This window comes from Sorex fumeus, unplaced genomic scaffold (assembly GCF_029834395.1).
Source record: "Sorex fumeus unplaced genomic scaffold, SorFum_2.1 ptg000054l, whole genome shotgun sequence".
Taxonomy (NCBI): Eukaryota; Metazoa; Chordata; class Mammalia; order Eulipotyphla; family Soricidae; genus Sorex; species Sorex fumeus.
Window position 1 is genome coordinate 33757557 of NW_026606111.1, and position 13318 is coordinate 33770874.

Consider the following 13318-nt stretch of genomic DNA (forward strand, 5'->3'; position numbering starts at 1 on the left):
GACTTAGGAGTTAGGGTGGGTACACTAAGGAATATCTGATTCTTTTCCCAGTTTGCCCAAGTAGAACATAGTTTTTCCGTTGGGTGATTACATTAAGTTTGTGCGATAAGGGTGTGTCTCTGATTAAGAGGTGGGAACAAAGGACTCAACCAAACAAAGTTTAACCTTTGATGGAGTCCCTACCTGGGAGATGAAAGTAGCTATTGTGTGTGTGTGTGTGTGTGTGTGTGTGTGTGTGTGTGTCGCTGAGCCTGTGGGGGGGCGCAGGGTGACAGGTGAAAGGGTGGGGGAAGGTGCCTGGGAAGGGTAGATACTGGAAAAGGGTGTGTACATTTGGCTTGGTAATTTGTTAGCCAGAGTTAATTTGGTTAAAATAAGAAAGCAAAAGAAACATCAAGGAGACCAGAGAAGCCCTCTTCCTTTATCAGAAGCTGTGTCCTAATAAAGAGCAGAAAACGACTTCAGATGCTAGTTGACTCCTGACAAGCAGAGCAGCAGGAAGAACAACAGGTGACTGAGCGGAGCAGCCTCGGGAAAAGCCATGGAGAAGTTTCGCCTGGCGGTGGACCTGTACCGCAAGTACCGCAGCGCCCTGGGCTGTGGCCTGGCAACCCTGCTGACAGTAGGCGGAGAGAGCGTCTTCTCCAACGCGGTGTTCCAGTGCCCCTGCAACAAGACCTGGAACCAGACCTATGGTTTGATGTTCCTGCTGGTGCCGACTCTGGTGCTTTTCATCCTGGGTTACCTGGTGAGAACACGCACGTGGCGCCTGTTAACCAACTGCTGCAAGCAGGGCTGCTACCATGAAAGCTGTAACGCTTGCCTGCAAAGTAGCAAGTGTTTCTGGCAGCTTAGCTGTTCGGTTGCTTCTTTGCCACTCACTTGGATGGCCATGGCGCTGCTCGAAGGTACCTATTATGTATGTGCTGGCAGCGGAATCAGGAAAATTGCACAGCCCCTCTGCTCTGCCATCGCTGACAATGACACCAAAAAACTGGAGAACTGTATTAACCTGATGCCCCGAGTTCCCTGCAAGGAATCAGACCTATTATCCGAAATGCAGACATTTCCAAAGGTTCTCAAGGCTCAATCACAGGTCAGTCACTGGTTTTGGGGGTAGAGGAGAAGATTGAAAAGGGCTGGCATGTATGGGCTAGTAACAACAAAGTCTCCAATGGAGACGTTAAAGGGCCCACTGGAGCAAATCGATGATCAACGGGAGGGCCTTTACTTTACTTTACTTTTATATGGGCTAGATGGGGTGGGGAAGAATTGTGTCTTTTCTTCAAATTTAGTCACCAGAAAATAAAATAGAATTGCTACTTGTCTCTACATAGCTGAAACGCCAATATTTTAGTAAAACCAGTGAGCAGGAGGAAAGACACTCACTGAGAGCAGATTCTGGGTCATATACCTCTGTCTACCCTTCGCCTTCTACATCACTCTCTTATTTCCCTTTCCTTGATGGAATTAAGACTTTATATTGTTATTGGTTCATCACATAAGAGTAGGTCAAACTTTACTTGTAAATTTATTTTTTATTAAAATTTGATTAAACTCCTACTTTGTTACTTTCAGGTTCTAGGCTGGTCCCTGATTGCAGTGGTTATTATCTGCCTTATGATTGGTGCAATTGCTTCTCAGTGCTGCTCTCCTGTAGGTTTTCGACAACTGAATTTTTGGAAAATCTATATGAAACAGGAAGAGGAGAACTTTAAAAAAGAAGCAAAAGAGCATGCTGCAGAATTAGCCAAACAGAATGTCAAATGTTTCTTTATGCCACCGTCAGATGCAAAGAACACCAGCATCCCTTACACCCCAAGCCTTGATAACTGGAAGGAAATTTCATCACTATATACTTTTCCAGATGAAAAGTACTACAGTCTATTGCACAAATGTGCTAATAAAACTAATTTTGAAAACAAATCTTGAGATAATAAAACTGGAGATAATGAAACTAAGTGTGCAAGTCTGGAGATAACAACTAAAATCTGTCTTGTATTTGAATATTGTCTAAACACCACTGAAGACTAATAACCTTATAAATGAATAGAAAAAATATTTGTTTTGAGTCCTTGCTTTATTTAGAAATTAAAAATTCATATCTGACTGAACATTTTTTGTCTTCTAAATTGTAGAAACAATTTTACCTATGAGATAAAACTTATTTACCTATGAATTTATTTTTAAAGGAAATACAGTTAAATGATGAAACCACTATAAGAAACTGGGTTTTAAAAATCATTTACTAGGTAACAGGAAAAAAATGTTTCTGCAATCCCTATAACTTTATAATTATATAAAACACCTCATATAGGTTTATTCTTTGATTTTAGATACCTGTGGTCAGCCTAAGTTTGAAAATATTATAATGAAATGTAAGATAGTGACAAAGAGAAAGAGAACACATTCTCAAATCCAGTACCAAATTTTAATTTGAAGAGGTAGTATAAATTGCCAATATGCCTTAAGAAAAAGAAAATATTGTGTGTTGGGGAGATAATCCTTTTGTCCTCTCATATTTCCTACTAGTATGTCAGATTTCAACACTCTGACTTATTTTAACACAGATCATTTCTCAGGATTCCATTTGTAGCAAGTGATCTTGAGAGAGGAACTGATCTCTGTCTTAGACAAAATGTAGAGTTGATTATAGTAACTATAAAATGATTGCTAGTTAATATCAGATTAGCCTCAAGATCAGTGTTATTTCTGATAGCATTTTTATATAAAAGGTAAAGGTAAAGGCCCTCCCGTTGATCGTCGATTTGCTCGAGCGGTCCCAGTAACGTCTCCATTGGAGACTTTGTTGTTACTGTGTCTGGCATATTGAATACTCTCGGTAGCTTGCCGGGCTCTCCGAGAGGGGCGGAGGAATCGAACTCGGGTCGGCCATGTTGGCCGCTTGTAAGGCGAACGCCCTACCCGCTCTGCTATTTTCATATATGAAAACCTATGATCAACCTCAAATTGAAAATATTGCAATAAGATTTGAGAGAGACAAAGAGAAAGAGAACATATTCTCCGATCACCTGCCAAAGAGGCAGGCAAGGGGTGGGGTATGGGGGTGATGGGAGGGATCCGGGGGATACTGATGCTGGGAAATGTACACTAATGGGGGGATAAGTGTTGGAATACTGTATGACTGAAATTTAATCATTTATGGCTTTGTAATGCTCTAAAAAAAGTTTTGAAAGTCACAAAAGGAAAATTATTAGGCAAGGACTTGCCAACCCTACTATCATAAAAAAATCAATCCTCATAAATCAGGTAACTTTCTTTCAATCCCTGGCATAACACAAATCATATTTTTTTAAAAAATTGTTTACTTGATACTTTCTTGAAATAATTGCTTTAGTCCCAGTTCAAATGAGACAGGGAATACAGTTTTTCAATAATGGCTAACTTGCTCTTTTTTAAAAATAGATTCCACCAATATATCTTTTTAATACTCTTCTAACAAAACAATAGCCTAATATTATACTATAAAGGCTGGCAAAAAAGGTAAAAATTTGGAATCAAATGCAAAATATTATATTAATTACATCATAAGTCCCATGTTTTCAATGACTGTTCTAACATTCAAGTCCTATAAGGGCTCTAAAACTAAGATGAATACTAGTACATAGTGGGCTATCCTACTGGAGTGAACACAGATCCCAAGGCTACTTGATATTAATTATTAACCACTTTATGATTACTAACATCAAGTCTACACATTGTCTGGGATATCAGTTCATCTCTCAAGGTCACTTACTACAAACGGAATCCTGAGAAATGATATGTTTAAAAATAAATCAGAGCCTTGTGATCTGACATACTATTAGGATATGAGAGGACAAAAGGACAGTCTCCCAAAACTGTATCACTGTATCACTGTCTTCCTGTTGTTCACCAATTGCCTTGAGCAGGCCCCAGTAACATCTCCTTGGTCCTAGCCCTGAGATTTCAAAAAGTGCCACATTCGAGGCTCTTTCAGGATCAGGAGAATGAGACTCATCATTGTTACTGGTTTGGGGCATATTGAATATGCCATGGGGAGTTTGCCAGACTCTGCCATGTGGGCAGGATACATTTGGTAGCCTGCCAGGTTCTCCATAGTAAGAACTAGATGATAAGATGTCATGCGGCCGCATTCGCCTAATAATGCAAGTCCTCACCAAGTCCCGCTTCCAGGACCAGAGTTTTAAATTCTCTGGGTCTTGGCCGTTGATGGGATTACATGGCACCGGGGGCAGTTGGTAGGTGTAACGCCTACATACTGGAAGATGGGGGATCTGGGTGGAGGAGGCCCCAGTCCCAATTCGAACAGGCTTGGAGATCTATGCCCCAGGTCCTGCACACCTGGGTTCCTCAACCGGTTCCTTCATGCGTGAGGCTCGTCCAAACATGTGGAGAGTGGTCTTAAGCATGGCTGTGGCTGGAACCAGAGGTCTTCAGCTGCCGGAGCTCTGCTCAGAGTGGGGAGGGAAACTCAATCCACCCTCCTCCAAGGAGCCCCGGTGAGGACAGCCAGGCGCAGAGGCAGGAGACTTTGTGCTGTTCTCTTCTGGGAGCAGCACACAATATTTTTTTCTTTCCCAATCCACATTAGCAATTTATGCTCCCTCTTCAAAACATTTCCCAATGATGGCACTACATTGAAACTTCTTTCTTATCAGAATTCTTAGAACTTCAACTCTCTAATTCACTATACATGCTTTTGTCATAATATCCCTTCAAATAAAAGTAAAACAATGTATTTGGGGATGGAGATATAGCTCACACAGTAATGCACATTTCTTCTATGTCTGGGACCCTCAGCTGCTGACTTCATGGCCCTGAAGAACTGAACAGAAGGCACAGTAGTACTGCTAGCTTATCTAACTGAATATCTTAAGGAGTCGGGTTTATTTTCAAAAATAAAAACAACAACAAAAAAGCATTTCTCTTCATTGCATCATAAAGATAATTTTTCAAATGCCACAAAATAGCATAATAGATTTTAAAGGTAAGAAAAAATTAAATAACTTTCTTTTTTCATTAAGAATAAAGGTTTGTAGAGTATCACAAATAGTTATCACAATTTTAAGTCATGGAACCAGAGATAATACAACAAATAGTGCATTTAAAGTTATCTTATCTTTCCTGATATCCTGTACAGTCCACCAAACCCCACCTGGAATTATCCCTAAGCATGGAGCCAGGAATAATTCCTGAGCAATGCTGGGTATGGTTCAAAAACCAAAAATAAAAATCAGACTTGAGCTGCACAGAAATGAAAAGTTTAATATTTTTCTACATAAACAAAATTGTGAGACAAAAGATGGTAATTTTTTTCATGGAGTATTATTGAATAATGAGTTATTTATTTTCCCATAATAATCCTCAGGGAACTGCTCAGATAATAAGAAGCATGTAGAAAAATAATGCTTGTTTAGCTAATTTCTCATGTTCTAAATATTTTGTGTTAAAAATAAAATCTGCCCCTTTCCAATGGTTCCTGGGTGAGCTTGGTGAGGACTTGCATATAATCCTACTCAGTCCCAACTCCCACTCAGAGAGCTTAACACCTTGCCCAAAAAATCATTGCTCCCTTAACTCTTCTCCTTTGCTAGTCTGGAGGTAAGCCTCCTGAGAATTCCTACACAGCTCTGACTCTTCCCAATCCTCAACCAACCAAGACTTATACCCAGTCTACCTGAGGAGGCAACTGCATTGTGAAACAGTTAGATAAAGGCCAAACACAGTCAATTCCTATTCTTTGGGCTGATGTGGATTCTAAGATGTATTGTTTTTCTTGCCAAATTGATGGCCTGATTACATTGCAATTTAGTTTTCTTCAGACTGGTACCTAAATTAATAGGATTTGGCACTTCAACAACATAAGCTCTCTCTATTCTTAAATAATGCAAATAAACTTTAAGGAAATGTGCTCTGCTCTAAACAAAAATATACACACAAGAAACATACTTGATATGTTTTTGTATTAAGTCCTACATGAATATATTTGTTGCAGAGGATTCTAGATGACAATTAGTAAAATAATTTAAAATTCTACAAAAATAGGGGGAAATTTCTAACAAAAGCATAGCAACACTACAGAATAACATTTATTTGCTCATTCAATAATTAACCAAAAAATCACTGATAGTGAACTTCAAAACTTAAGACATCTACAGAAAACATCTCTGCTTGGAATATTGGCAAATAGTGACAGAAAAATAACAGAGGCAAACTGAAAACTCAACATGTACATTAGTTTATGGAACCATTGTTCATTAGTGTCTTCTGAAGGTGCTAAGAAAAACTAAATTTCTTCAGCTTGTAATTCTTCAGAACATTTTCCAAAACATAACTATCATTCAGAATTCAAAAAAAAAAAAGCTTTGGAATGCATGTGAGAGAAGAAAGAGGTATATTTTTATTTACAGAGGTTTCACTTTTTTATCTAGTGGTGATAAATCAGAGACACCTTTATTGGAACAACCAACCCTTACTTAAGTGGTAGCAGGAGATTGCTTTGAAACACAAGAGACACCATAAAAGTCATGAAAGAAACAAAATTATACAAAATTATGACCATTACTTTATTCTCTGTCTCCTTTCCAGTTTTCCACATGTTTAATAAACAGAAATTGTTCATGTTTATTTATATCATTATCTTGAAAATTTTCTTCATTTTATGACAAAAGTGGCCTCACACCCACTCTTACTGTACATAATCTATTCTATAATTTTGACTAACTACATAAGAATACTTAGTTCCCTTTTGGCAGCACTATTGATAACCAGTGGATAGTAATCAATGAATCGGCAAAACAACCTGAAACGTATGCTATAGTCCTTCACAACCAGGAATTATGGGGCTCAAAATGTAGTGTTGGATTTAAAAAACCTTAAATTAATGAAATTGACTTTTTAATTATTACTTGTACTTGATGCTTTCACCACTGTATTTATGTTTTACTTATTATAATTTGTTATATATTCACAATAATATAAATGTTTGTAGTTTTTATGAATGCAATTAATTCACTTCTCAATCACCAAATTGTCCAATATCCTGAATCAATGTCCTTATATCTATATAAGGTTGATAAGTCCATGTCATTATTCTTCCATACTCACTCTCCTTCTTAGCTGTTCTCTTCAGTTCTCTATTCTAGGGGCATTAGTTTGTCAACATTTAAAACCTGTCCATCCTCTTATAAGCAAATTTCATTACTTCATCTTTTCTAACAGCTTCATAGTATTCCACTGTGTAGATGTACTAAAGTTTATTTAACCAATCTTCAACAACTCGGGTTGTTTCCAGATTTTGGCTATTGTGATGTGTTGCAATAAACATGGAAGTGTAGATGTCATTTCTACTGTGGGTTTTTTTTTGATTCTTGGGATATATTCTCAGAAGTGGCATTTCAGGGTCGTATGAAAGCTCAATCTCTGGTTTTTGGAGAAGTGTCCATATTGTTTTCCAGAAAAGATTTGACCAGTTGGCATTCCTGACAACAATGGATGAGAGTCAAATTTCTTCAAAAAAGACATACAGATGGCCAAAAGGTATGTTAAAAATGCCCTATCTGATTTGCGATTAGGGAAATGCAGATCAAAACATTGAGATATCATTTCACACCAATGAGATTGGCATACATCACAAAATACCAAAAACATCCAGTGTTGGCAGGAATGTGAAGGGACCCTCATTCACTGTGGTTAGGAATGTCCGCTGGTCTAGCATTTTAGGAGAACAATAGGGGCACTGCTCAGAATACCTCTCATAGGACTCAGCAATTTCACTGTGGAAATCTACCTCATGGACACAAAAACTCTATTCAGAAAATACATCTGCACGAATGTGTTCAGTGAGCAATATTCACAACATCACAAATTTGGAAAACAAACCCCAAGTATCCAAGGACTGTATAAAGAAAACACTAATAATTGTACATATATACAACGAAATGCTACTTGACTTTAAGAAACACTAAAGTCAATGCACTTTGCTGCTACATGGGCAAATCTGGAGAGTATCATGCTGAATAAAGTAATCAAGAAAGATACAGATACAGAATTATGAAGCATACTCAGAGTATAGAAAATTTAATGGAGAAATAACTAATGCCCAAAGTTGACAGAGTGTCTGTTGGAAGCTTACTACAAGAAAGGGGTGTAGAAAGATTGTATGTATCGCAATAAATACTTCTAGATATTCAAGTCAAAACACAGTATTCATAGGTTTGGAGAGATAGTACAGATTAAGATGCTTGTCTTGCATGCAGATGTGGCCACAAACCTCCACATATGAGACCCAGACACCACAAATTGTGGTCTCTGACCATAGAGACAGGAATTTCCCCCAACCACTATTGGATGTATGCCTCCCCCCCACAAAAAACAAACAAAGGAAAAATAGTACTTTTTCCTTCTGTTAGTAGACAGATGTTTTCCAGATACCTGCTAGAAAATTTACCAAAAACTCAATTATATATTGTAAAACGTAGAATTGTTTTATAAAATATAAATGAGCTACCATGTGAAATCTGTGGAGAGAGAAAATCTGGCATCACTATCAAATTTCTGTGCCAAGCAGGAAAAGCTTGGCAATCAATGAACAAACTGGCTTTGACCCAGTTATAGGTGCAGGTCTCTGTGGAAGAAAATAATTTTATGAATACCATTTACCTTTCTGATAAAAAATTATTTATCTACAAACTACTCAGTTTATAGTTTAAAATAAACTTCACATCTGCAATGTTGACACAGAAAGCCTTAAATAAAAGTATTTACAATACTATCAAATTGTAACAACTGTATTTCTAAAGACTCAACTAAAACATCATTAATGAAACCAGAATTATGTGCAAATATTCTTGCCTTTTCTTAATTTTGTTTTTACTCTAAATTTAATGCTACCTAAAGGTGAATTCTTGGTCTATGTCTTTTTCAAGAAGAGTGTTCATACAAATGCCTATCATACTATTCAATATTATGCATATTATGTACACATACATACATATGTATGCTTAGTCTATGCATATATATGGGCTGGAGCGATAGCACAGCAGAAGGGCGTTTTCCTTGCATGCAGCCGGCCCAGCAGCAGAGCTGGGTTTGATTCCTCCACCCCCTCGGAGAGCCCAGCAAGCTACCGAGAGTATCTGGCCAGCACGGCAAAGCCTGGCAAGCTACCCATGACATACTCAATATTCCAAACACAATAACAACAAGTCTCACAATGGAGACGTTACTGGGCATGCTCGAGCAAATTGATGAACAACAGGAGGACAGACTATGTAGAGATGAAAAGAGTGTTGACATGAATAGAACGACTACAACTCAGTGTAAGTAAAACTCTACATAGTCACCTAGAATGTATTGATTTTCAGTAACACCAGCAAGTATAACCTGTTCCATTTCTTTCAAAGAAAAATTTTTTAAAATTATTTCTTAGTAATAATTTTTAAATTGTCCTTTTTCTGTTTAGAGTTTTATCTGGCTTCACATTCTTCTGCATCAGTAGATTCACTAATGGAATCCTTTCATCCATTCAGGGGTGCCATGTTTGCCAGCACAAACCCAGAGCTCTCTATTATACCTGGCTAAGTTTCCACCCTCCCCCAGCATATCCTAGTTATATTTATATAGACAAGTTAATTACCCACACTGTGCCTCAATTACATAAGCATTTAAGTTTTGTCAAAAAACAAGTATTTCACTTCAGAGACATTTTCTCATGCTACATATATATATGTGTATATATATATATTACACACACATATATATATGTAAATATAACTCACCCAGGATCACTTGATCACTTGACATTCTGTTACTTGATTTGCACGAGCAGGCACCAGTCATGTCTCTATTCATCCCTGTCGCATGCTAGTGTAGCCCAAAGGCATCTGCTCGCTCCAGGAACATGAAGAGCCTCAAACTGTTTGTTTAGGGTCTTGACAAAGAAGTCTGACCATATCGTAGGTGGGTGGCCATGTGATCTTTTGACGTCCCATGGAATCCAGTAGGTAATGGCTCTAGTTCAGCGGTCATCTCCAAATCTCATTATGTGTCCACCCCATCTGATTTTCGATGCCTTGGCAAACGAGACAGCATTTGTGATTTTCGATTGTCAATGGAGGTCAGAACTCCAGATTCCTTCTCTCACTTGAGTGAAGTGTGATACTCCAAGCATAGCTCTTTCGATTCCTTTTTGGGAGACCCTAATAATTTTCTCATCCTGTTTTTCTAGGGCCCAGGTCTCTGAGGCATATGTTACTGCAGGAAGAACAGTGGAGTCAAAGAGATGTACCCAGTCTCCACTACCCAGCTGCCCCCACGCTCCAGGCCACTTTCTGAACTGCTCGGGCTGAGCCTCACGCATGAGTGAAGCACCACAGAACCAGGTAAAGCAGAACTTTGTGACCATGGACTCCAGGATCAATGCAATTCAGAAACAGAGATCCTCTGCCTGCTTCCACATCATAAGACACTTAATATCCATGTTCCATTATTAGCACACCATATTTGATTGAGTTCAAATATGGTGTGAACCATGGGAACACCTTCAAGGGCAATTAGAGGCCACCCTATAAGCCTCTATCCTTCTAGGAGAGCCCGAAAAGCTACTGAGAGTATCCAGCCCACAAGGCAGAGTCTGGCAAGCTATCCATGGCATATTTGATATGCCAAAAACAGTAAAAACAATGGGTCTCATTCCTCTGACCCTGAAAGAGCCCTCACCCAAGATTCAGTGAATATAATTATTATGTTACAATAATTTTAACAGTTTACTATTTTAAAATATATATTATAATTTTATCATATTTGAAATATTTTTCATGTATCATGCCCTATAATAGTGACTAAGATAAATAATGAGGCAGAACTTGTCTGAGGAACTAATAAGACATTCTTTCCAGGATTGAACCAAGCAAAACTTCATGGTAATACTTATTACCATGAAGTAATATTTATTACTTCTAGGATTCTACCTCATAGTTCAGTCAGGACAGAGAGATAGTACAGTGTTCAGGGTGCTTATCTTGCAGGCGTTTGAGCCAGTACCATGCTGTTTTAATTATTACTGCCTTGTAGTAGAGTTTGTATACACACCTAATGAGGGAACAGCTAAATATTTAAAACAACTGCTAACAGATTTTAAGGAGGACATTGCAAGCAACACAATAGTACTTGGAGACTTCAACATTGCCCTATCACCTCTGGACAGATCAACAAGAACAAAACCCAGCAAGGAATCATTGGCTTTGAAAGAAGAAATAGAAGAGAGAGGGCTTATAGAACTATACAGGGATTTACACCCCAAAAAGAAAGAATACATATTCTTCTCCAGTGCGCATGGAACATTTTCCAAAATAGACCATTTGCTAGGACACAAAACATACCTCAAGAGAATCAGGAAGATATAAATAGTATCAGCCATCTTTTCAGACCATGACGCACTGAGGATAGAAGTGAATCACACACAGCCATGGAGAACCAAATCAAACACCTGGAAATTAAACAACTCGATGCTGAACAACGAGTGGGTCAGGAATGAAGTTAAGGACGAAATCAAAAGATACTTGGAAACAAATGAGAATGAAGACACGAGTTACTAGAACCTATGGGATGCAGTGAAAGCTGTATTAAGGGGAAAATTTATAGCTCTGCAAGCATATCTGAAGTCTGTAGAAATGATGCACATAAACAACTTGACCTCACAGCTCAAGACATTAGAAAAGGAGCAACAGAAAGACGCTAAATCAGGAAGAAGGAAAGAGATCATAAAACTTAGAGCGGAAATCAATGACATGGAAACCAAAGAAACAATCTGAAAGATCAATGAAACCAAGAGCTGGTTCTTCGAGAAAATAAACAACATAGATAAACTACTAGCAACACTCACAAAGAAACAGAGAGACAGAACCCTAATAAACCTAATCAGAAATGAGAAGGGGGATATCACAACAGAAACCAAAGAAACCCAAAAGATCATCAGAGACTACTTTGAAAGTCTGTATGCCATGAAACAAGAGAACCTAGAAGAAATGGACAAATTCCTGGACTCCTATAATCTCCCAAAGCTGAATCAAAAAGATCTGGAGTATCTGAATAGACCTATTAACATCAACAAAACAGAAACTGCAATCAAAAGTCATCCCAAAAACAAAAGCCCAGGCCCAGATGGATTCACTAGCGAATTTTTCCAAAAAACGGAAACTCTCCCAAACAGTTTCTATGAAGCCCATAATTTCTAATACCAAAAGGAAACAAAGACACCACGAGAAAAGAAAACTACAGGCTGATATCCCTGATGAACACGGATGCAAAGATTCTCAACAAAATACTAGCAAATAGAATTCAACAACTCATCAAAAAGATCATACAACATGACCAAGTAGGATTCATCCCGGGGATGCAATGCTGGTTTAACACTCAGAAATCAATCAACATAATCCACCATATCAACAAAAGAAAAGATAAAAATCATATGATCATATCAATAGATGCAGAGAAAGCATTTGACAAGATCCAGCACCCATTTATGATGAAAATCCTAGGAAAAATGGGGATAGAGGAGACTTTCCTCAATATAGTCAAAGCCATCTACCACAAGCCTACAGCAAGCATCATCCTCAATGGGGGAAAAACTGAGAGCCTTCCCTCTAAGATCAGGGACGAGACAAGGATGTCCACTCTCTCCACTGCTGTTAAACATAGTACTGGAAGTACTTGCAATAGCAATTAGGCAAGAAAAAGATATTAAGAGCATCCAGGTAGGGAAGGAAGAAATCAAGCTCTCACTATTCGCAGATGATATGATACTATACTTAGAGAACCCTAAAACCTCTACCAAGAAACTTCTAGAAACAATAGGCTTGTATAGTAAAGTGGCAGGCTATAAAATCAATACCCAAAAATCCATGGCTTTCCTATATGCAAATAGTGAAAGAGAAGAAAGTGACATCAAGAAAACAATCCCTTGATCCAGGCCATCAAGTCTGCCGGAGGGGAAAGGGTGTTGCCCCATTCGCCCTCTCCTCTCTGGAAAGAAAGATGGTGGCCACATGGGAGCCTTGTGGACAGCAGGTATGAGCCGGGGGAGTGGGGGCGACTAAAACCTCATGGGTCGGGGGGCGTTCCGGTCCGTCCTTCACGCCCTACCAAGGTCACCAGTCGCCCCCCGCGAGCGGCTCTCCAGCACGGCCATGGCCCCAGAAGCACAAGGACTTAATGCAGAACCCAGCAGCTTGGAGCAGAAAAGTGAACGGACTATGCGTTGATCCAGCCCATCAAGTCTGCCGGAGGGGAAAGGGTGTTGCCCCATTCGCCCTCT

General features: G+C 38.8%; 1 protein-coding gene across 1 annotated transcript; it reads left to right on the plus strand.

The window, feature by feature from the left end:
* The first annotated feature begins 541 nt into the window (after window positions 1-541).
* Window positions 542-1932, plus strand: LOC130033665 (calcium homeostasis modulator protein 6-like). The gene is made up of 2 exons (XM_056125458.1): window positions 542-1096; window positions 1579-1932. The coding sequence occupies exons 1-2, from the start codon at window positions 542-544 to the stop codon at window positions 1930-1932; spliced, it is 909 nt and encodes a 302-aa protein (XP_055981433.1).
* The last annotated feature ends 11386 nt before the right edge of the window (window positions 1933-13318 follow it).